Consider the following 25,092-nt stretch of genomic DNA (forward strand, 5'->3'; position numbering starts at 1 on the left):
TTAGTGATCCGATTCCACAGTGTGCAAGCGAGGAATTCGAATTTGCGGCCAACAAGCTCCACTTTAAGGGACTTTGGTTCATCTCAAATTGTGTCCTTTTACATCTCTAAACATTAGCAAGATCTTTCTTTTTATGATGGATTGGTACAAGAACAGAGGGGTTCTTCTAGTGGAACACATATTCTGCCTCACAAATTAATATTAGTATCACAGCATTAGCACCTCCTGCATTCTCAGTTCACTAAATGTATGGAATATAAAGGAAATGCTTTCTATTGGTTTAATGAAATAAGCAATACATGAACATGATTAATGACAAAGACAACTTAATAGAAGTGGGTGTATGGATGGACACTGTATAAAAAGCACTGAATCACGTAATGTCAGATTGCGCTGGTCCGCAAGTTAACCCGACAGTCTCAGAAAGTTGCCAAGTAAAGAGTGACTACACTACTAGTACAGCATCATAAGAGGACTCTTAGTGTTGTGCAACCAAATCAGAGGTCCAGCAAGAGGCAACACTCTAACAAGGACGGGTTTAGTATAGAATTTTTACTATTTTATTCAACATGAACAATAAATATAAAGATGAAGGAACGTGGGGCGGGTGGGGGTGGGGCGGGACTCTGGGGCTGGTATAGTAGCTAGCAGCCAGGTAGCACATTACAAAGTAAATTGTTTTACAATCAATTAAGAAAATAAATTGAACTAAGACAGCTAAATGTATACCGGTAGTATGTACCGGATAAACAGAAAGAACAAAGCTGGAGACTGTGGAAGGTCTGCGTGTGTACCGGGGAGGTAGGGCTACCCACGCGGACTGCTCTGTCTGGCACCACGTTTTCTGCGTTTTCCAGTGGAGCTAACAGACTAGTACTAGAAGCCTTCATTAATGCAGTAAAGTCTGATCAGGCATCCTGCTATTCTGAACCAGCCAGTGTGCCAGGCCATTCATGCATGTTCTTATCGGAGGAGATATGGAATCGCAAACCCAACTGAAATGGAGCAAATTAAGAGACGAGGAGGACCGTCCGTCACCCTACATGTGTAGGGCAGGGCTTCAAAAGAAAGCTACAGCCCTCTGTAAATCAAACCCCAGACTTGGCAAGCTTCTTCCTGAACCCAGCTCTGCTCTTTGTCAGAAATCCATTGCCACTTAACTGAAGACATCGTTGGTTTACAAACTGATGTTTCTAGGTTACAAAATTAAGTTTGACTTCTCAGATTTCACCAGGGATTTAAATATGTATTTGGGTGAAGCAAATTCGAGGTATGTTGGCATTATGTATGTTATTCGGGTCAGAAGAATTCCCTCAACATCACTAGCGCCACTATTCTATTAACCCATGCCAGGACACCCTGCAGCAGAGCCTGTGTTACAGTGGTCAGTATCACCATGTCAGCTTGACGTAACAGTTCGTTGCACACCGCTGCAGCCCTCTTATAAGAGACCAAGCCCACCCAGCGTTTTAGGAGCAACAAAACCAGTGGTAGCCAAACGGTCACCCTCCATTTGACTTGGCATACAACTCCAGGTCCTGCAGCACTGGCTAGGACGACATAGCTAGGACGACATGGGCTGATGGGAGCTGTGTAGGCCCAAACACCTGGCGGCTGACGGGGTTGGCTTCTGCTGATCTACGTGTTCCATTCAGACATCATAGAAAGGGTGTTTAGTGTTCACATGGAGAGCTACCAGTGGCTTGGGGATGGGCGTAGAAAAAGAAAAAAAAGGCGACATGTAAAGCGCTTAGCAAAACAGCACGAGTGCTGTAGTACAGGTTCTCATATAACTATTGGACCACATGGGCCAACATGCAAAATGATGACAGGAATGGGGCAAGGTGTGGCACAGGACACAGAGCAAATCTGCAGCTATGCCGCGAGACAGCCGCACCTAGGAAGTTGCTGAAATATAATGAAATCATGGGTAAAGCAGGCCCACCTCCTAGGTTTGCCTCTATAAAGCCTACACTGATTTCTCAGGTTTTCCGTCTCTCTGGGAGATGAGCGCAGAGTTGCAAGTGGAACAGGATAAATAACATTTGTATTCCTCACTCCACAGCGTGAGATGAGCAAGTGCCCCCGCGTTTGATGTACCAGTTCAACAGCTGAAGGAGTTACAAAACAACACCGTACAACAAATTGTGTAAATAGCGGTAACAACAACATGCAGTGTGTTGACAGCCAATGGGTACAGTGTACATGTGCAATACAACTCTCCTGCCCATGCCCCTGGATTTCCCTCACATGGGCACGTTGCCCACACAGTGCCAACTGGGCAGCCCACGACATCCATGCTGCCCAACTCATGAGCACCGACTTACGAGAGGGTCAACATATCAGGGTGAGCAGCACCCATCCTTTCCAATGGCATATCGTAGCCGTTATAATCTTCGGAAAGAAAAAGTACATAAAGTGGAAAGTGTGTGCCCTGAAAGCTGAAAATACCTTGCCCCCTCAAGTTCTTGTTCGGATCAGCCCTTGGCACCACAGCACCCATGTGCGCATACACGACTAGCTGTGTGGGCTAGTGAACAGTGCACCATAGTAGGCCTGCCAGTGCCTATCCTTTCCTGGGCTGTATGGCCCGTGACCACATATGGCCCTCTGGTTGCACAGACCACTAGGGACCAGGATGCGCTCCCCAATGCCCACCGTAAAACTCACTATTGCCATTTTGTATAGCCACGCCAGGTCTCACACAGATCACTGCAGCAGGTGCTCGAGTCAACACTGAGCTGTTTAAAGAGCTACCCTCTGGCCTAAACACAGGGAGCCACTGTCATTTGGGCCCGGGCTTTGCATGCTGGATTTGTAGTTCTGCACGTGGCTTACAAGCCCCAGAATGCAATCTGCTGCCATCAGGTAAGAGTGGAGAGGTGAATCCGTGGGCACGAGTCCCACTGGTAGTGCTGGAACGTTTACTCTCTATGAACACAGTCATCATTCGTATTGTCTGCAGCGTGCACTGATGCACAGAAGGAAGCCAAGCCAAGCCAACCATGGTTCAGCCGGGCCCTACTACTGCAGCACCTTGGCGCTCAGGCCCTTGTCCACTTGCACACATGGCAACATTACGCAGAAGCCAAATGAGCGCAGGTCCTTAAAAGAGAAAACGGTGTGAAGTGTCACAGGCAGCGGGGCACGTGCCATTTCACACCAATGCTGCATGCAGCTAAAATTATTTATTGAATTGCCCCCGGAGGGACCCCGCCCTAAATAAACAGCCGCCACTCGCCAGTGTATATTTTACTCACCAGTCACACCAGGGCGCACTGCCCAGCGTATAGGCCTGAAATGCTGGAGTCACTGCACCGAGCACCTCCAACCACGGTGCCTGGCTGCCTGCTGCCACGCCTCACGCACAAGGGCTTGAATGTCGAAGTGAGCGGGCAGGAGCAACCGTGTAAGCAACTGTGTTTGATTGGCTGTAGCAGTGCAGCATGTGCATCCAAGCGCTGCTACAGCCAATCAAATTAAAGGCATGTGATGGTGACTGCAGCAGCTTGTTGTGAGTGGCTGAGCCATGCAGTCCGTCAACTGGAATCAAAACAAAAAATGTTTGTTCAACAAAAAAATAAATAAAATGATGATTGGCGGGCAACATGTACGCGGTAAAATAAACAATGTGCATGGCTTCCCAATCAAAGGTGCGCTGCCGTACAGGTGCGCACCTTACTGGAAACGTTGATGCTGACCCTCTGGGAATGAGGATGGCACAAACCTTCCAGCCATCACCTCTTTCGTTTTGCTGTATTCACCCAGAGTGGGACGGGTATCTCGAGATGTGGGTCCCGTGCCTGCTGGGCCTAGAGACCCAAGCTAATCCTCACTTATGAGGCCCAACAAGGCCGAAATATGTTTGGGGATGCTTGTTGTCTCCTGCAGAAGGGATGAGACCAAACAGTTTGGGCTGGACTGCCCCTTTTGGGGTGGGACCAAGTCTGATTTGCATATGGTCTTTCCCTTTTGTAATGGCTTGGCAGGCGAAGAACGATGATCCGGAGGGTTTCCCAGGGCAATGCCAGAGGTTAAGATTAATTCGAAACCTTCCAGTCATCACCTTGTTTTTCAATGGCACAATTGGTATTTGTGTGCCTTAGTAGGAGTCAGACTAGAACTTTTGTTCTCACATTACAAGCAATCTCCAACAACATTTCCTTATTACAGACAACTTCTACAAATATTCCTTGATACAGTTGACTTCATAATGATTGCTGGGGGTGATTTGATGGTATTTTCCCCTACTTTCCAGCAAGTAGTTTTAACAACATTTTAGCAATTCCAAGTGAATTTTGATATAATATATATGTAATGTATTTATTGCAGATGAGTGCCACCATAATTTACATAGACAATAAAAATATTCCTCTAATGCCAGATCGCTCGGCTTCTAATAAGTGTTCATCTTACCCTATTTATTTGTAGACATAAAAAGGATGAGGGCTGTGTCGGCAAGCTTTGGATTCAAAATAGTGTTCGGCAGTGTGAATGCAGATGCCTGAATCTAGAACATAACACTCAGAGCTCTCTACAGCATAGTCTTCTTATTGCCCTTATTGCGGGCAAGTTCTAATGTTTTGGCCCTTGTTGTAGGTAATCTAAGGGTGTAGAAGTAGGACTCAGACAAAGTGGGCCCATGTTGGTTGTCATAAACTTTAATTTAAAAGGAAATCAGGAAAAACCCTACCTTTCCCTATATCTATGAGGGGTTTTCCTTGCCACGACCAAAACTAAGGAAACTGTCAGGATGTCTGTCTAAATTAAATATTCCACTGTCACAAGTCAAAAGCCTATTTCTATTCCTCACACCATTGACTAAACTATATAGAACAAAAGAATAGACTGTTGATATTATCAAAGTAAGGGAAGACTTGTTCTGGAAGAATGTCCTTCTTCAAGTCATGTTGCCCTTTTTCAAGACGGCTCCTATCAACAAGAGTTTCAAACTCAAGGTTCGTAAATGTAAAACAAAGTTCCATAAAAATCTAAGATATTTGTCTGTAACACAAGCTTCGCAACAACCAGGGGCGAAGATTCCCTTGCCCTGGTTCCTTCTCTTGACAATTCTCTGTTTCCTGCAACATAACAACCAGACACAATGGGCCTCATTACGACTTTGTAGGTCCAGAAACAAGGGTGCCGGTAAGCTCACCGGCGCCCTTGTTTCCATACCAGCAAATTACAAGTTTGCCTTCCGGGGCTGCTGCACCCAACAGGTATGAAGCTGCCGGGAGCAGGGGCCACAGTAGGCAGACTTCACGGAAGTGCTGGCACAGTTAGAAACAGTGCCAGGGCTTCCGTGAACCCATTCCCATGGAGTCCTATGGGACTCCACATAGTGCTATGGGACTCCACAGCAATGGGGAACAACATTTACCGGCATCTAGCTTGCCGGTCCGACTGGGACTTTTAATGTCCTGGTGGCACAGGCAAGCTAGGTGCCGGTAAAATGTCACGAGTCCAGCGGCAACCCACCGGAAGCACTGGCAGGGTTAACGCCAGACTCGTAATGAGGCCCATTTGACTCCCTTGCCCATGTTCCTTCTCTTGGTAATTTTCTGTCTCTAGCGACAGAACTACCAGGGACAATGCCTCCCTTGCCCCGATTCCTCCTCTTTCAGCTTGCGCCAACTTGGTTCACTTCCCTGCCAAGTATGGTCCTTAGTAAATTGTTCTGTGGTTTCCCTTCTTCTCATGGGAGTGGGTCCCAGATCCCTCTTCTTTATGTTCGGGTACTTGGAGCCCTCTTCTCCCAAGTACCACCACGACGAAGATGGCTTACGTGGTTCTCCTGTAGTGGGTCCCAGACCCCTCTTTGTCTGCGGGTACTTGGAGCCTTCTTCTCCCAAGTACCACCATGAGGAAGACAATTCATGTGTAGTGGGTCCCAGACCCCTCTTCTTTGCATGCAGGTACTTGGAGCCCTTTTCTCTAAAGTACCACCACCACAAGCAAGATCACTCGTGTTACTGTAATATGATGGGTCCCAGACCCTTTTCTTTGTGTTTGGGTACTTCGGGCCCTCTCCTCCCAAGTGCCGCCACAAGGAAGAGGACTTGTGTTACTCTTGTGTAGCGAGTTCCAGACCCTTACGTTTCTCTAGTTGGGGGACAGACCTGGTTCACTACCCTGCCAGGTACTGCGACTATGAAGATGCTAACTGCACCTTCTTAGTTTCCCCATCAGCCAGCCTGAGTGCTCCCGCTACCTCTAAGGAACCTTGCAGTGGCCTCTGGTCCGCCCGGGAACACTGCAATCTCAATCTTTCTCTGGGTAGCGCGGTCTTCCCTTCACGTGCATTCTAAACTTCATGAACGCCAGGAGCTTCTCTCTGCCAGCTCGCCTTCCGATGCGTCCACTCTGGACTGGCCCTGGTCCTCCCAGCTCCCCTCTTGGTGTGCTGGTCTGCCTCCTTCCATCTTCCCGCACCGTGCTGGCTCCTGCAGCTCCTCCAGGAAGGACTAGAAAACTGCTTCCCGAGTCTTTCCTCCTTTTCTACTCTGCTTGAACCAATGAGTAGCCGGCAACCACTAGGCTGCTCATTATGGTTCTTAAGAGTAATCTTCATGGCTCTGTACCTCCTCCTCATCTCACTACCTTTAATCTACGTGTTCTCCTGAGATTCAATGGAGTTCTTCTTCCGTCTCAGTACTTCTACCCATGATCTCCCGTGGGTCGGTTGTACTCTTCATAGTTCCAGTACTTTCTAGGGAAATGGTAGGGTGACAATAACTCATGACCATATTAGGGTAGGGGTTGTTATTAAGGTTGTAGACGGAGGTGTACAGTCAGGTGATTGGTGGGGATACCGCATTCTCCCGATATGGTTGTCACTGGTCCCACAGGGGGTTTCTTCCCCATGAGATCCACCCGCTGAGTACCACCCACGGGGGACTATCGGGTAGCGGACTCACTGCCCTGGCCTCATGGGAAAGGGCTCGCCCTATGGAAGCAGTGACAATGCCCTGAGATTCGTCACAGTAATGACTGATACATTATATTGTATTTGAAGCCACTAATGACATTTCTTTTCTTTATAGATGAATTTTGAAGAAGTGTTTTCTATTCTAGGTGAATTGTGGTTTTAACTTTCCTTAATGAAGGGGGTGCTAATTGTATTCATCTTTTTGCATCCACGCTCAGATCAGTTTCCTTAAAAGAGGAGAGTTGTTTTTTCTAAAACAATTGAACAAAATACCCACCACACCAAGCAGGTAGGTGTTAAATTAAAACAGGTCAAGTACACTAGTTTACACAGCATTGAAGTCGGCACTGTGGATTGCAGAGTTTATGTCTTTGCAGAGCAACAGAAAATCCAACTAGAGTACAAATTCAATTGAGTTCACATAATCAAGGGCACAAATTGTGAGCATTTTGATTCCTAGTTTCAAGACTTTACATTTTAAAAATGTATGAGAACACTTTGGCAGTCAATGTGAGGAATTTGAGAAACCAAAGGGTGTCTCACCCACTAGTCTTTTGGGACTGGTCATCCAGGTGGCCAGGACACAGCTATCGCTTTTGGATCCAGTTCTTGGGGGGGGGACCAGTGCGGGAGGATCACCTGGGTGAGGGGGCTTCGGGGAGTGGGGGTGAGGCAGCCATTTGTGAGATGCGGTATTCCCCCCCCTTTTTTGTTCACCTAACTCATCCCATTTTTATAGGATTCGCCGAGGTCCACCATTTCTTTAAACACAAACACTGGGGCAAGGAAGAGGGGGACTTAGAGTGCAAAGTCAGGCACTTGACTATAAGTGCACACACCTGATACCAATTAGCTCTCCTCACACAGATAAAAGGTAGAACATAGATACACACTCTGAGCAAGTTAGAAAAGTAGTACGAGCAGAACTTCTGGGGCGAAGGTGAACCTACTGGATCAAAGCAATGGACCAAGGGACGAGAGCAGCGGGTCGGAAACCCCAGAGGTTGTTGCCATCAACAGGTCGCAAAACACACATGGAGAAGGCCACATCCCAAATCAGAAGGCTCCCGGGTGAACGGCAGAGTTGGGGAGGCGAGGCCAAGCGTCTGGTACTAATCTTTATTCGTGAATTGAAAATTGTAAAAACAAGAAAGAAACGCATTACAGCCGGTGAGTTGCCAAGCGACCTGAGAGAACGGTGTGTGTTAAAGAAAGTTTGAAGTGGCAACATTATATCGCAAGTGAAAGCTGCACACGTGTATATGAGACGCGAAGAAAGGAAGATCTGTGAATGAACTTTGAAGTAAGGACAGCTGTGAGATTAGCGATACCGAGTAATGGATTGGTCCAGTGAAAGGAAGTAGCCCATTCGAAAGTCTCTGTGAAAAGCGCATTGTTTGTAGCAATAAAGTGAATGAACTGTAAAAGCAAAGTGAGGAAAAGTTACCCCGAGAGAAGGGGAGAGTAAAAACATGAACAGACTTTTGAACTGAAGTGGTCCTGCAGAGGTCTATAAAGAAAGCCACACACATTTGAATGTCGTTGACATCTGAAAATGGTCTGAGCCCAACTGAGGGAGACCCGAAGTGTAATAAGCTTGGGGAACAGTATTGTTGAACTTTGTTGTGAAAGGTCTGAACCCGACAGAGGGGGACCTACGTGAACTTGGTTGTGAAAGGTCTGAGCTCGACAGAGGGGGACCTACGTGAACCTATTGTTGAAACGTTATTTGGAAGTGTGGAAAGAGACTTTAACGTGGAAGGCCAGGCGGGCCGCGATCCACATTTTGGAACCATTTTGTGTTGAAAACCAGAGCCACAGTGTGTCATCCTGCCTACAGGGACTGCCTTACTCCGTTTTATCCAATGTGGGGAGGAGAGCCGATTCAGCGACATTTATTCTTCATCTTTGAACACTGATGTTTCCTTTACATACATATTTCCTTAATACACTTTTTGGTACAAGAGATAGGGCAGGCATTAGGTTTTGTTAGCATAGGCCATTTTGATTTGACAGACTCCACTAGGACTGTTTTGTTTATTATTTGATGGTTGAGACTGCTCCCATCCTAGTTATAGGGCAGAATAGGACTTTTTCCTATATAATACAGGTTTTAAAATTGTGCCTTTTGTGTCAGTGTCTTACTTGTGATACAATGCCTCCCCTACAGAAAGTATGTGAGACCGATCCCACTAGGCGTTTGCAGTGGGTAAGCGATCACACTGAAAACGTACATTTTATTGCAAATTATTAATTTGCTGATCCAGCATATAACACATGGAATAATCATGACCTCGGACCTCATTACCACAATTTCCTTTGCTAGGACCACAGCAGAAAACACAGTGTCATGTGTCTTTAGGCATAACGTGCTGAATCTAGAGAATATAGAGGTCCACAAAACAAAAGTTTGAATGCCATTTTCCTTAGTGCAGGCATGTTTCAACATTGTCCAGTTTGCAGGGGAGTTGAGGCAATTTGTGACTTTAGTACATATTGTGAGCAAATTCCATTTGCTTGTCTTTTTACTCCCTAATGTGGTTCTGGCTCCTGTGTTTCCTCTAGGTGTATTAATTAACTTACTATTCTGTTGGCACACTCCCGTTTGTATGCCCTGGCTCTATGCTGGCCTACTTAAGCTTCCACCACTACTACCAACTACTTTGTGCCAGCGTCTGCTGGGGGATTTCTCAGCTAGTTAAGGGAGCTCTTTGAATCCAAACTGGAATCATTGCCAATCCCAACCAAACAAACAAACCTGAGGCACTCTGAGCAATCCATCATGGAAGGAGGATAAATACCAACCTGCCAACCTGAACCTGTGACAAGTTGGTTGTACACAGATATGTGCTGCAGGTGTAGTGCCCTGCTGAGCTACCTTACAGACCGACCAAAGGATAGTGTGGCTAAGATACACAAATGAGTAAAATGCACTGGTACTTTACTGGGACTGGGGACTTCAGATAATGGGAATATGACTAACTGGCCAGATAAAAGTTATGCAAAGGAAGTGAAGCAGGCTTGTGGGTTGCTTATCTGTGGCAGCTGGTGTACAACAAGAATCATGTGTAAATGTTGGGAAGTGCAACCCCCCCTGCAAACATTGTATATCCCACTTACAACAGTAAGGTAACTGAGTGGGCAAGCTGTGTGCACAATCTGCAGGTCAAAGGTTTCAATCCTTGTGTCGTCAAGTTACCTTGTTACAGGCCCCATAAATCAAGAGTGCATGTTTGTTAAGCCGTCTAGCTAGAAACTCGTCTCAGTGTTTAAACAGCCCAGAGAAAGCACTGATGATATCCAATGATAGTTATTGGTCAACCTTACACTTACCTCAAAAACTGAAGCAGAGACTCTCTGGAGGCATGTTCTTCTCCAAACAGGACATCACAGCATGACTTGAGGCCTTCCAGGAACACCAATTGCCCTCGGTCCTTAGCAGTTGTTAAATTAACTCCCTGTGAAGTTAAAAAACAAAGCCATTCCACCATTAAATTAAAATAGGCATTCTTTTTACAGTAATTTATCTTCTGTCACAATCATCTTTCAATGTTAATGTTAATGTTTCAATGTTAAGACAACAGATTTCCAAAAGCTCAGTACGCATCAGTTGAAAAATGCATTTTGTACCTATGTGGATAATAAAAATCGAACCGCCACGTGAAGCCGGACCTTATGGCGGAGCGCTTTTGGCACTGGCCATTTTGGCATGGTGCCTTGAGCGCAGGTCCCTTTCAGGCCTGCCCTGTTGGCTGCAGCCAGCAGGCCGCACAGCCTGAACCACGCTGGGATTTTACGGTTTGCCTATATATATTGTCATCTTAAGCACTAATAAATTGTGAGAAACCAGAAGGTGTCTCACCCGCTAGCCCACGGGGATCTGTCATCCAGGTGGCCATGACAATGCCATCGCTTTTGGATCCAGTTCTTGGGGGGGACCAGTGCGGGAGGATCACCTGGATGAGGGGTCTTCGGGAAGTGGGACGCCGGATGGTGAGATGTGGTATCCCCTTCCCTGTAACACCTTGTCCCCATCATACAAGATAGGATACCTAGGAACTCAACCCTCCGCACCTTTCCCCGACACAAACACTTTCTCACAGACAGTTCACTGTGAGAGAAAACGGACTAACACCCGAGTCGTATACCTGACATGTCCCAACACAAGGGTCAGGCAGAGTCATGCAATTACTGATAATTACACACACCTGACTTCCATCACACTTCCCCACATGGATAAAAGGCGGAGCATGAAAGCACACTCTGAGCAAGGCAAAACACACGAGGAAGCAGCAGTTCCAAGATGGAAGTTTAATACGAGGAGAAAGACGGTAAGACCAGAAAGGGTTGCAAGGAGGGAATTGCCCTTGGCCTTTTCGGTGGAAAACCGCTACGTTCCCGAGCCCTCGAGGATAAGAAACATAATACCCGGAATTAAAGCTGGATGAAGGTACATTGTGTGTCGAAGGTACCCGGGGCCCTGCCGCATCGATAGCAAAGGCGGGGAGGAGCGATTGCCGCCGTGGTACTGTCCTTGGCTCCTACAACAAAGCAGCACCAGTAAAGTCAGCACAGCCGGTGAGTCGGGGAGACTGATAGCAGACCGGTCTGTGTTAGAACCAAGGTTGCAAGCGGCAACATTGTATGAAAAAAATCTGCAAAGAACAGAGTATGAAGCGTATGTGATGAGCGATGCGGATATAATTTAACATCCAAGAAGTGACTGAAATTTTGAAGCCACAATAGATAACAAACAGGGTGGTCCGACACCACATGGGTGCTCATTCGAAGGTCTCTGTTAGGTATCAAATTGATAGTGTAAAATTGTGAAAACAAAGTGGTCCTGGTCAAGCTAAACCCTGTGCACATTTGAAAGTCTTCAATAGCTAATACAAACTGCAATTGGTCCGAGCCCGGCTGAGGGAGACTGGTTGTGTAAGAGGAAGGATCTGAGCCTGGCTGAGGTAGATCAGAGATGAACCGTGAATCACCCGAGAAAAGATATTCTCTGAACATTGGAGAAGGGGATCTGATCCTGGCTGAGGGGGATCCAGGGTGAAGAGTGAATCGCCCAACTCAAGTACTTGTAAAGGAACTTTTCGTTTGATTTGGTACATCAGGCTCTCTGAATCAAGAGACTGATAACTTAAGAGACTTAGGCACAGAAGGCCCCGATGTTGGTAATGGAACTGTGTCCTTGTGCCGAAGAAGCCCGAGAGTCTGCTATCCTCGAGTGAACCACCTTGTCCCGTGCCGAAAACGTGGGAAGGGAGGCCAACGGCCTGAACATCCTGACTTATCATTTTGTGAACACTTCTTTCTTTTTCATGAACATTTCCCCACACTATTTGTATTTAGCAGTAATGATTGACAATAGTTTTTTTAGTATATGCCCTTTTGTTTGTTTGTTTATTCATTTTTTATTTTTATTTTGACAAGACGACACTAGGACTGCATTATTATTATTTGATAGTCGTAGCTTGCTCCTGTCTATAGCTCTGGATTAGATAGGAGTTTATCACAACTTTGTTAAAGTTCAATAAACACCCTTGAACTGTGGTCACTTGTGTCTGTCTTACCTTTATACAAGGCCTTCCATACAAAATGCAGTGCTTTCAATGACAGTATATTTAAGGCAAACAGTACAGCACCAACCACTGATTGTGTAGTATGTGAACTCTCCAAGCACAAATCTGTTGCTGTGTCCCACATGTCATGTATGCCATGAAAGCACCAGTGGATCTGCTTGCTGCAGGTCTTCTTGCTCCAGCACAGTAAGCAAACAGTCCGAAAGGAAGCACCCCTGGAGCAAGTCGAGGCAGGCTTGTGTGGAAACTGCTAAACAAAGGGATCTTGTCTGTGGCCTTGGAGACTTTAAAATGTCTTCTCCAGGGACTACTCGGCCTTTGCCCCAAAACAGATGGCCATGTCAAAATGCATATCAAGAAGCTTGGCCTGGACATCTTGGGGGTAACCCAGACATCTGCATGCAGGAAGGTGTCTGTAAATGGCAGACCCTGGTGATCACTGCAGTGTCCACCATTTCCATGTCGTACTGAAGGATTTGACCAGCTATACCCTCCCCCATCATTGACCAGCGGGTAAATCCCTTTTTCATATTAGGCATAGGAGACTTTTCACACTCTCTTATTACATGACACAAGAAGAGCATGTATTTGGTAAGGGCGCAGGTGGCAATCACAGCCCTGAAAGGTAGGTTGCCTGAAGCAAACATCTTGTGACCAAAAGCATTCAACTTTTTGTTCTTTCTGTCCAAAGGCAAAGTTGGGAAAGTAGTAGAGCTGGAGTGCACAGTGGAATCCAGACAAGAAGCCCGGGATTTGTGAGGGTCAGACGATGCTTCCTACCAGGTCTCCCTCTACAGCAGAGGTCAAGGGCAGCCCCATCGACACAGCCATCACAGGGCCAGCAACCGCTGGGGTCAATGTGTTCTGGGAGTTTTCCTAAATTCCTAACGACAGTAAGACTTTAGTAAGCTATCGCAGTGATTTGTATATCTCCAATTCTTAGTATCAGTCTGTACAGTATGAAGTGATTATATCGAATACAAAACTAGTGAAAAAATAACTAATGAAAAACAACAATTGCAAAATAACTTTAAAATAAATAAATAATGTGGTTGTGAGAGGGAATAGTGGTTTTGGTGGCGGATGAGTAAGGGGGAGGAAGTATTATTAAAAAAAAGGGGTGGGTGTTGGAGGGGGGCCCTCCCAAAAACAACAACAAATGAATTTGTTATTTTGGAATCTGTTATTTTTTATTCGTTATTTTTTCATCAGTTATTATTTTAATTAGTTATAATTGCACGTAACCATCTGTACTAACTCAGGACCTTGGTAGAGCGGCAGAGCATTCAGGCTTATCTTAAGAGGAAGATGTGAGCTGTAGGTAAGTACACTGAACCTAGTTAGACATGCACATCAAAGAAATAATTACTTATAATTTATATATTTACACCAGAGTCACTTTAAATACCTTATACGTTTACATTAGAACACTTCGGAATACTTTAGAATATACTTTAAATGGCACTTTTGTGTTTGTTCGCGGTTACATTGGTTGCAACTTTAGAAAGGGAGACGACAATGCTATCGTATTATCAGTAATTACGTACACATGCGGTTCTTAGCAGTTTTACGGTAAGACATTTACTCTGCAAACACATACAAGAAAGTAACTTAAAGGAAGGAAAATGGTTAGTTGGAGTAACAATTTTGGTTCAAGGTTCTAGAGAGGGTTTCGTCGCACAGCAAGACTTTTAAGTCCAAAAACGCAACGCTAGCTAAAGACATTTCGGAGAGGGGTCAAAGTCTTGACAAGCAGCAGAATACAAAGAGTTCATTTGGATCTTTTCAAGTCTCTAGTGCTATAGAAGCAGCAAATTAACAACCGACAATGGAGACCCTATTAAGGGCTTGAAGAGACACAAGCAGCCACTTGAGTCAAAGGTAAGAGGGGGTTTTCCTGGACACCTCTACGGGCACTCCAACGCTCTGTATCAACTTTCTGGAATCAGGTAAGCAATACCTTTTTCCCCCACAGTACCTTAGCTTAGAAGAAAATGTTTGTGCTGGATGCTCTGTGATGTGGTAGCTCTAGACCAGACATTTGAATTCCTTGGTCTGATGACTGAAGGCAGGACAATGGACAGGATCCCTGAGCAGCAGTCTCGAGGGAGGACTTGAGGCACAACTTTCAACAACTTCTTGGTTCCTCTGCGGTTTTGGTACCTTTTCTGTAATACAAACAAAGGATGCAGAGCGCTCGGTCAATCTTCTTCGCTTTTCTGCAGTCCCACGCTTTGATGAGGGGCTCTGGGCGAGTTGGATCGGATCTCTGGAGTGCCCTTGAAGGCTCAGCAAAGACTTATACGGATTTGGCATTTCCACAACAATGCACTCTAAATGAGCAGCAGGTCTTCCGGTATTGGGTTCCGCAGCTCTGGAAACTCTTAGGACCTCGGAAAATGGCTTAATTCAAAGTTTTTCTTGGTACTGGTTGCTCCCACCAGCCAAAGGCAAGGAGTCCTCTACGGAGTTCCTCTTTCACACAGAAAACGGGGTCAGGACAGCAGTGGTCTCTTCACGGTGATGCAAATGGTCTGCAGGCATCTCTGGTCGTCGTCTTCGTCGGTTACTTCAGCTTCCAGTGGTCGACTTGCTTTTCACTCCAGAAGCCTCACCTTTTATACAGTTCCAGCACACACTCCTCTGCGATCTCGCTCAGTATTTTACAGAAGGGAGCGCTAGGCTGTCAAATGAGGACAGCCAGACCCCCCCTGTGGGATCTGGCCCTATTCAAGCACTCTGGCAGATCAGGACAGGGGGGGTGGAAAACTCCTCCCCCACTTCCTGCCTGCCCAGACACTCTGGGGCCTAGGCAGGGACACTCAAGGGTTCCTGACAAAGGCAAAACAAACACAGGTCTCCCCCTCCAAGAAAGGTAGAAGAAGGACCAACAAAGAACACCCACACTAGTAATTATATAAAACGTAGGGCGGCCCCAACTCTTACTTCGGTACCCCTATTGTGCACTACCGGGGCTATGGACATAGCCTGCAGTGCAAAAATGACACAATAGTTGGTAGAACACGTCCACTGCCACCAGCCATAACTAGGGGATTGTCAATGTGACTAAAAAGTCACAGGAGCAGAGAGAAGGGGGAGACTAGCTATACCGTTGGCACTCCACTGAAGGTGTGCCAATCTCTCAGGCTATAGTTTTGGGAGAGATACTAATTATCTCTCTATCCTTAAGAACTGTAGTTACTGGAGGATATAGAAAAATAATCTTAAAGGAGGACCCTGAGGGTCCCCAGCAACACTGTCCAGAAGGAGCTATGTGCTGCAATCACAACATATAGGGCCTTATTATGAGGAGGGCGGTAAGGGGTTAACGGCATCGGTAAAGGTGCCGGAGCCGTTAAGCCCTTACCGCGGGCCTCATTATGAGGAGGGCGGTAAGGGGTTAACGGCATCGGTAAAGGTGCCGGAGCCGTTAAGCCCTTACCGCCCATTACGAGGTCCGCTCATGGGACCCGCTCAGGACGACCTGGTTTTTACCACACGTCCTTAGCGGGTCCCGCGAGCGGCCCAGGATGCTAACAACGGGCCCGTCCTTAACAGGCCCGTTGTTAGCATGCTCCCCATTCCCATTGAGCCCTGTGGGGGCTCAAATGGGAATGGGGATGGACCGGGTCCGGGTTCCTTGAATGGGGAAATACTGGGCCCTCCAAGGTTGGAATGGCCCGGTATTTCGCCCTTCAGGGTATGGCTACCTCCAAATTCATAATGAGGCCCATAGATGCCTTGAAGAGCTACGGAGCAGACAGACTCCATAGTACAGGTAGAATACATAGAATATCGTTCCAAAAGACAGAGCCCACAAGAATGAATGAGTGTAATAAGGCTCCACTCATTCAGGAGTTAAATAAAAAGGTCCAGAAAGCCAGCAAAATGTGCTGGCGGTCTCACTAGGAGGGGGGATGAAGCAAAATGATAAATCTCCCTAAAACAGTGGCAGAAGGGTCTCTTTTGGGGACCCTGATCTAGGATGTCCATCAGTGCATTAAGTGTGAATGACCTTTGCAATAGTCTGCTTAAAGCTTGCATGCAGATTCCCATCAGCAGATACGTGTAAGAAATGCCACTCTGGGGAAGTGTCCAAACTGGTATACCGTCCTTTGATCGCGGGACTTTTCATCGCAGGGTTTTTCACCGTGAATTTCTTTTCGAAAAAAAAACTCATCTTTTTTTTGGAGGGGGGGGGAGAGGGGTTAAAAAATGTAAAAAAATGGTGTAAGGGAATAAAAAAAAAAGTCCAGATGAACAGTCCCGCGATTAAGTAACGTAGAACCGTCCAAACCATTATCATCCAGAAGGGAAGAAGCCAGCTCAGTAATATTTACATCCATGAATCAAACCCTTGGGGGGGGATGTTCTCCACCTCTGGAATTTAACAGCTCCATCTCAAAATATTCAATTGCATTCCGCATAAAAAATCTGTCCCATTTTTGTGAAAAATGTGGCTCTCAGAGCTTTGGTCACCACTAGCAAGCTCCCGGCACCAGACAGCAATGATGCCAAAGCCAAAGAGGCTAGTGCCGGGAACGCAAGGCCTAAGAGCTGGGCTGAATTGTACTTGAGGGGAGCAGTCGACAATATTGTGCTGGAACCGCACCCACACGCATGTGGTTGTGGTTCAGAGACAACTCTCTGCCAGCTTGTCCAAGTGTGGTGGGCTCTTGCTCTGTCACCAGGGTTGGAATGCAAGATGCTAGGGCTGGGACCTTAACGAAGATGTTCATCTGCCACTGAAGTCCTCCCACTTCTCCAGGGAGGAGAAACTGGTTGTAAATGGTACCTTATGTGGTGGAGAATCTACAAACATATCTGACTTATGACTGGAGCAGGAGTGATGACTTTGCTTCTTGGGGCAGGAGGATGAAGAACGCGGTATTGACTCGCTGGAAGAGACAGACCAATTGGAGTGTTTCTTTTCAATTTCTTATTATGGTCTACTCAAGAGCAGGGGGCCTCCTCATCAATTTCCACTGCCTGACTCCTGTTGGAAGAAGAACGAGGAACCAGACCCAGCGGCTTCGATGGAGTGTGAATCCTGCCTTTACGGAGAACGAGTAAGAGTATTGGTGCATGCTCCCAGAAGGCCTTCAATACATGGTTTGGCACGAACTGCAATCACCTGTATGCGTTCCTCACTAAGCAGTGAAGACAATTTGATGGGATCTGAAGTGCACATCGGCCATGCACAATCCATGCAGGGCTTGAAGCCCACATTCAAATTCAAAATAAACAGAAAAGAAAAGTGGTGTTCCTGCACATTGTGCATGGAAAATATAAACTGATGGTAGGAGTGCTAATAGTTCCATATATAATGCCCCTGGTGCAACATCTGGCATCACAGGTGTGCAATGGAGTTGAGCAGAGCTGATGCGGTGCCATTGTGCTCCATGGCGGCTGAAAGAGTTTCCAAGAGCAACTGGCAGTAGAAGATTTATAACCAATATGATGAATCTGTGGAAGAAAGAAATCCATGGGAAACAACATTTGTACCTGAGAGAAAATGAGATTTGGGAGATTTGAACTGCTTCGATCTGGGACCCCTTCTGTAGGATAAAGACAATTTAGAGTGGGAGCCAGAGGGACAGACACTGAAAGTACACCATGCAGTGTGCCTAAAGTATCCAACTTCGAGGCAAGTCATGGACAATGCTAGTGACGTTTGGAAGTACAAAAGGAAAGGGCCATGCTACTGTCACAAGCACATCTGAGATCATCATGCATATGGTGGTACTAATACTTATTGATGCACCTTCTAAACCAGAAAGGCCTACACTCTGGCGCGTCAACCATGTATTTTCCAGTTTTTCCTAGGTTGGCTTACTAACCTTTTCAACAATTGAGATCCTTTTTGCCGCAATATCTTAATAGGTCATCTGACTCGGCCATTAGATACATTTTATGGATATTCAGATTAAATCTACTTCCCACACAGGAAATTCTGTCAATAAGAAACAGTGAGGAGTATCCTACTGCTACCTGTAATAAGTGTGATGATAAGGTCAATCAGTCCCTCCATCATTTACTTTCCAAATGTCCAGGCACGTGGGCCTTAAGAGTATCTAGACTTCAGAGATTTGTCCATGATGCGACGTTGCTGAACTCCGATATATTCTGGGACAGATCATCATCTGGTAATGACATTCTTTTGACTTTCGAAATAGTTGCTGTTCTAAAAGAGTTAGATTTAGGGGGGGGGGGAGAGATTTAAAATTAGATAACAATACAGCATTTTTAAATGGATGAACTATGTACTGTAGACCTGGTGATTAATGGGTATGTTCTTTGCTATGACACACATTTTACTTTGATGATCCTTTCTTTCTTTTCGCCTTCCCTAGAATAGTTGTTTTTTTGTTTTTAGTGCTTTTGTGTCAGCTCATTCAAGAGAGCATTGGGATTTTTTCTTCTTCTTTCGGTTTACTTCTGTATTACTATCTCGATTGTTTTAGCATGAATTGTACCATATCTGTATGTAATAAGAGTTAAAAGTCATTCATTCTTTTATTTGTTTCTTTTATGCATATGGCTACAACACTATAATATTTTTTTTTAAAAAAACAATTAGACTGAAAACAAAGATTCAGATGCTAATTCTGTATGTCTCCCTTAAAAAACATAGGTCCCAGGGTCAGAGTGCACAATGTGCGTATCCTTGTAAAGTTGGCTTTGAGGACTCCTCTTGGTGAAAACTTACTTCTCTGGTGAGAGGTCCAGTTATTTTGTCCCTTTCCCCATCTGGTTTATCGTTCTTCTCCCGCTTACCCCCATCTCCAGCACCCTCCACAAACCTTCCTCTGAGGCCTCATTATGGACGCAAATACAAATTGGCTCCGGAGAGACCCTACGGCACAGAGACCTTAAGTCCCTGAGAGTTAGTGGTGCCACAAGGCACTTTCAATCCCTTTGTTCCAGGCACTGCAGGCTCCGAGATTGCCTTTATTTTAAGCTATTGGCTACTGAATGCTTTGGAGAGCGAGGCTATAGTTGTCGAAACAATGTAGGACTTGTTCTTGAATGCTTCTAGATTCAAAGTTGAAAACACGTACAAGATGATGCATGATTGTTTCCCATCAAGCATGGGACTTCTAAGATACTAAAGTTTCACCGGTAATTAAAGGTCTCTGATAATTTTAGGAAATATAAAACATTCATGACAGTTTGTCGATAGGATTAAATGGGGAAAGCCCAATAGTTCCCTTGCAGTTATAGTGTAAACAAATCTTTAACGCATGAGCTGGGCATTTAGACAAGATATCTTAAAGCTTCAATTGGCACAGACTTAAGATCTGTGCGCTGCAACATCATGGCAAGACTTCAACCCTATTGCAGAAAAAAATGGGTTTTGGTCTGAAGGCAAATCATAAAATGTTTATAAGGGAGTAGTTAATATAGAACACAGGCAGGAATAACAGCACTTGCTCAGACAGGAGCCTGCACAAAAGTAAGTGGCTGCAAAGTAAGCAGAACAGTGATGGGGTAGGGAAGGAGGTCTTATCTCCCAAACGCATGGAATTTGAGCTTAAGGGAAGCCTAGGGCTCCATTAAGGAGTTGCAGTTAAAAAGTGGTGGGCCTCAAATTCTCACAAGCTGCACCTTACATCACGTAGACAGCATGTTAAATCTAAAGAAAGTGGTCTGTTTAGTGGTGTAGGTTGTATGTAAAATTACATGTTTAGACCCTATGTTTAGACCCTATGGGGTTATAATGTAATGAGATATTCAATTCTTACGTGCAGGTCACAAGAAGGAGAGCAGTGGCAGCCATCGTGCTGGGCTGTCTTGGGGCCACAACAGAAGACAGGGTGACCTATGTTTGACAGCCAGAGGCCTGCGGTGGGGTGGCTGCTGAGCAGAGGCAAAGGCATACTAAACAAGACAGTAGTGGTCAGGGGATCCAGAAAAGGGATTGAACATGAACCTGGGGTACAGGGCCACACAGAAGATGGTGGTGGGAGGGGGTAGGGGCATTTCTATTAAGATTTTGAGAGTGTACAAAGTTGTAGTCGCCCGATTATCCACACAGATAAAGTAGTATCTATCAACAGTCTATTGTTCTGTGACCATCACAGACAAATATCGTACTTTAGACTTTATACTGGAAAAAAGGTGCTTCCAGGCCTTAGTTTCTATAAATGCTGCAACAAGTCTTCAATCAAACTGAATGCCATTTTAAAATAAGTCATTAAATTTGGTTGTTACCCCACCTTTATTTCCTCAGTCAAAACACTTTACAACTCCCTTATGGTGCAAGTGAATGCAGGAAATATAAGATCTCAATTTTTTACATTTGTTAACGGAACTCAGCAGGTCTGCTCTGTGCCCCCTTACTGTTTGCTATCACCCACAAAGCCTTTGCTACCAGAATAAGATACTACCTGGAAATTGAAGGCATATCTTTAGGGCACACCGTAAATTGCTCCTCCATGCAGGTGATGTTTTGCTCTTAGCATTCCTAAAACATTAGAATTGGAACAAGAGTATGGGGGATACTCAGGTTACAAAATTAAATGCCACAACACAACTCTTGCCTCTCACAAGCACATTGAAACTAATATATATATCCACCTTAAAGTTCCACCTCCTTTTGCTGCAATGTTCTTCCTGACAGGCAACATTTCCTTTATGGCAGCCTGTTCGAAAACAGAGCATGTGCTTATCGCACATCCAAGCAAAGTGGGAAGAAGTGGTGACGGCGGGAAGCAAAAAGTAAGGCGGGGGTGGGAAGAGGGTGCGGGAAAGGTTGGGTTTACATACTGATGGGGGGTTGGCAGTCAGGAGGAAATCATGGGAGGGAAAAGTGTGGGGCCATGTGGGGGACTGAGGCTTGCGGGGAGTTCCCTTGCACAAGACAAGGCAGATAGGTTGCATGGGGGCTAGGGGCAGAAAGTAGGGGTTGAAAGTGTGCCCCCATATTACAGACTGGTGTGAAGAAGGAGAGGGTGAAATAACGGAGGTTTCCCCTGGGCCTGGAAAACTAGGCTTCGGCAAAACTGGCCTTTGGGAAAACATCATTGATCCCACCGTACAAAACCTGGGTACAATTCTTCATGGTAACTTAAATATATTGGTGTGGGTTAATATGTCATGGCTGCGCCTTCTAGCCCTCATCGCCATTGGTGCCCGAGGCACAGAAGACCTGCGCACCCCGCTCTGACGTTCTTGGTGGTTGACATGGCGCCTTTTGGAGCAGTGTGGCCTTAGGCTCCCCCGCCGCCCTGTCTCTACACTTCTGCTGCTGTGTCAGCGCAGCGCACACCGACTGTGTGCACACCCACGTAAAGACCCACCTGTGCGCCCATGCAACACGTCAACACGCCTAAACCGGAACTATAAGAAGACTTGCAGTTCCATACGCGAGTGCTTCTGATTGAAGTTGTTACGACCTCTTCGATTGCTCGCTCCTGTTCTTTGTTACGCTTCCTGGTTACCTACTCCTGCAATCCCACAAACCTCCTTCCCCCCTACTTCAACCTCGGCCCTGGTAATTGGATTTTGCATCTTGGATTACGAATTGGTGTTTCTTGCTTACATGGTTTTTGACATCTCTACTCTTTAACGGATTTTCTCTTTGGATTGCCCTTCAATTGAACTGCTTCTGCTAAATCAGAGTGCTTTGAACGCCTTGCTGTATTAAATACCCTCCCCTCTTACGCTGCCTCAGGGTAAACCTCCATATTCAGGTGCTGCCACACATATCCCAGAGTCCCATCAGAAAACATTGTTGAAAACACCAAAATTAAGAGTTTTTGCCACCACCTTCTAAACCTTCCATTCTAAGCAAACTCCCAGCCCATGCAGGTTAGTTCTATTTCACTTAAAATTGTTACTTATACATTCCTCGCTTTTTCAGTACTAAAATTGTCCTTCCTTTCTTTTCAGACTGGTGAAAACCTGGTGGTATTTTTCACTTCCAGCCGAACTTCTACCCCGTCTGTTTTGACTTTATCTGGACAGGGTGGTATTTCATAGGGAAGGTCACTTTCTTGGAGGAGGCCCTTACTGGGCTAATCAGTTGTGGTTCAGCAACGCACCCTCAGTTCCTCTGAGGTTTACTAAGTGCCCACTACCACTGTAAGTATAATTAATTACCCATTGTGAGTACTACAATATTGATTTGCACTGATAAAAAAAGACTTTCAGTAATGGGTGCCGTTCCAGATCTCTATGATAGGCAGAATACAGGTGTTTAAAATGTTTACTTCTCCCCAGATACATTTTCTGTTCAGTAGCATCCCATTAACAGCACAGAACAGAGACTTTTGAAGTTTAGAAGAAAGAATGGTAACCGGATATAAAGCACGAGCCGGACATCCAATGCGCTTTATAAAGGTTTTATTCAAGATTTCTAGTAACAACCCCCAGTACAGCCTCCTCTAGCCAGAACAGGCTCTTCAACTGATTGGATCACAACCTTGAGGCATAATCATCAGTAAACACTATCCCCCACATTCCATGTTCCAGCTCCCTCTATAACACACATCATAACACATCTCCTCTCTTTCCATCAACACTCCTTTTCTTTACAATCGCAATACTATTCTTGTTCCAAACTTGTCCTTCTCTCACTCTCACTGCATCCTTCTCACACTCTCACTGCACCTTTCATCACTCCTTCCATTAAAACCGGTTCAGAATACAGGGAGTCTCTGTTTCACAACACCTTTCTTTATCCTCACCCAATCTCCACACTGAAAATCCAGTTCCTTTTTTCCTCTCTTCACAATTTTACTTAACAACCCACTTCGCTTTCCTTTCCTTAATCCTTTCTCTTAACTCATCCACCACACAGTCCAATTCTCTTGCTCTTCCTAACCACAGTGTCAGGAGTCTAGCTAGGGAGCACGGGGAAAAGGCTATATCTCACAGTATGCACTGTAGATTGGGGAGATTCCTGAAGCAATACTAGCATATAACGGAAACAGGGTACATACCAAGCTCATCTGAGTTGAAACAGGTATTCACAAGAACTGCAAGGGCAGAAGCTGGCTGTAAGCAAAGAGACAGAGAGAAAGCAAAGACAAGCAAATATACTGGGCAACACAGATGGATCAGAATAAAGGGTGTACTGGAATATGATATGGGGTCTCTAGGGATTAGGGAAAGCCCTTGGGATTGGTATTAGCAGATTAATCTTAACAAAGGTCATTACAGCAACGTCAGAAGTTAGGCGTGCCAAAAAGACTGTTGTACTCTGTGCAAGGGTAAAACTGGAGACCATATACTGAGGCAGGTAAGACTTCAATTGTCTAGGTGAAGGCAACGGAAGTCTTTCCCTTATCTGATCTGAACGGAGACCAACCCAGGGGTCACACTAAATGGATTCAAAGCAGAGGCACAACTGTGGACCAAGATGTAATACATATCGAAAGCAGCGTTGATGAAATAACCAGGTACAGGAAAGGATAGAGAAACAAAGTACAAAGCAGGGACTGGAATATCAGAATACACAAGGCAAAGAACTATGTGATTCGGTATGCACTCTGATCCCTTCCTCCCCCGTAAACACACTCTCCTCACCTGAGCTGCTGGAGTTTTTGAGCTCTTGTAGATGCCGTCGCGCGAGGTAGTCTCTCCCTTTTTTAGGATGAATTTGCTTGTGACTGAGGGAAGCCACAGTGACTGCTGATTGAACAGCTGCCCCGTGGCTCCCCTTCCGGGATCAAGCCAGAAATCAGGGAAAAACCCTGAAGGGAAAAAACCCTGCAGCGGAACGTTGGTACTCTTCAATCCAGTTGGCAAGATAGACCGCCTGTAGGAGTGGTGGTAAGAGGCAGGACACCAAGTTCGTAGCTGAGCGACAAATCCAAGTTTGCAGAAGTGCAGAAGTCGTAGAGTTCGGAGATGATGCGAGCACCTTGAGGCAGATCGGAGATATGGCACTTAATCCAGGAAGGCACCAGCAAGGAGAGGTAGAGAGTATGAAAGGAAGTACGGCTCTGAGCAACACAGAAAGAATCAGTTAAGGGGGAAGAAAAAGAAACAAGAGAGAGAGAGAGAGAGAGAGAGAGAGAGAGAGAGAGAGAGAGAGAGAGAGAGAGAGAGAGAGAGAGAGAGAGAGAGAGAGAGAGAGAGAGAGAGAGAGAGAGAGAGAGGATAGGCGGCGGGTTTCGAGGGAACTGAACCTGCCTACGGAGAGGAAGAGCAAGCTGAGCACCACTCAGAGCAGCGGTAAGTATGAAGGGCGAGCCCCAAGGAGACAGGAACACCTGAGCGAAGCAGGAAGGAAACCCTCTGGCAGAACCGAGGGACAGAGGAGAAACGAAGCGCGGAAACCCGGAACAGGAAAACATATGATGGGGGTTGCAACACAGCGTCATACCGGGAGGCGGAGGCTTAAGTACTCCCGTCAGCGCTGCACTACGTAACTGGAGCTGGAGGCATGAACACAGAGATAGGACTAAGACTCCCTACCCCTGCGTCTCCACCTCCAACGCGGAAGTATCCGCCAATTTCGGCTGCGGCCGTGACGGCGGATGACAGACTAAAACAAGATAAGTCTCTGCCAACACAGCGAATACAAGGGATTCAGGAAACTCAGAGTACTTAAGAACAGGAATT

The 25,092-nt window shown here is 45.9% G+C and overlaps 1 protein-coding gene across 1 annotated transcript in view; it reads right to left on the reverse strand.

Moving 5' to 3' along the window:
* Positions 1 to 25,092, reverse strand: part of ELP6 (elongator acetyltransferase complex subunit 6) — a 418,952-nt gene that overhangs the window by 187,235 nt on the left and 206,625 nt on the right. Inside the window, exon 5 of the mRNA XM_069645832.1 lies at positions 10,265 to 10,389. Coding sequence (XP_069501933.1) covers positions 10,265 to 10,389 — 125 coding nt within the window. The remainder of the gene's footprint in view (positions 1 to 10,264; positions 10,390 to 25,092) is intronic.

Source organism: Ambystoma mexicanum, chromosome 2p, assembly GCF_040938575.1.
Source record: "Ambystoma mexicanum isolate Mex_15411 chromosome 2p, UKY_AmexF1_1, whole genome shotgun sequence".
In the NCBI taxonomy this organism is placed as follows: Eukaryota; Metazoa; Chordata; class Amphibia; order Caudata; family Ambystomatidae; genus Ambystoma; species Ambystoma mexicanum.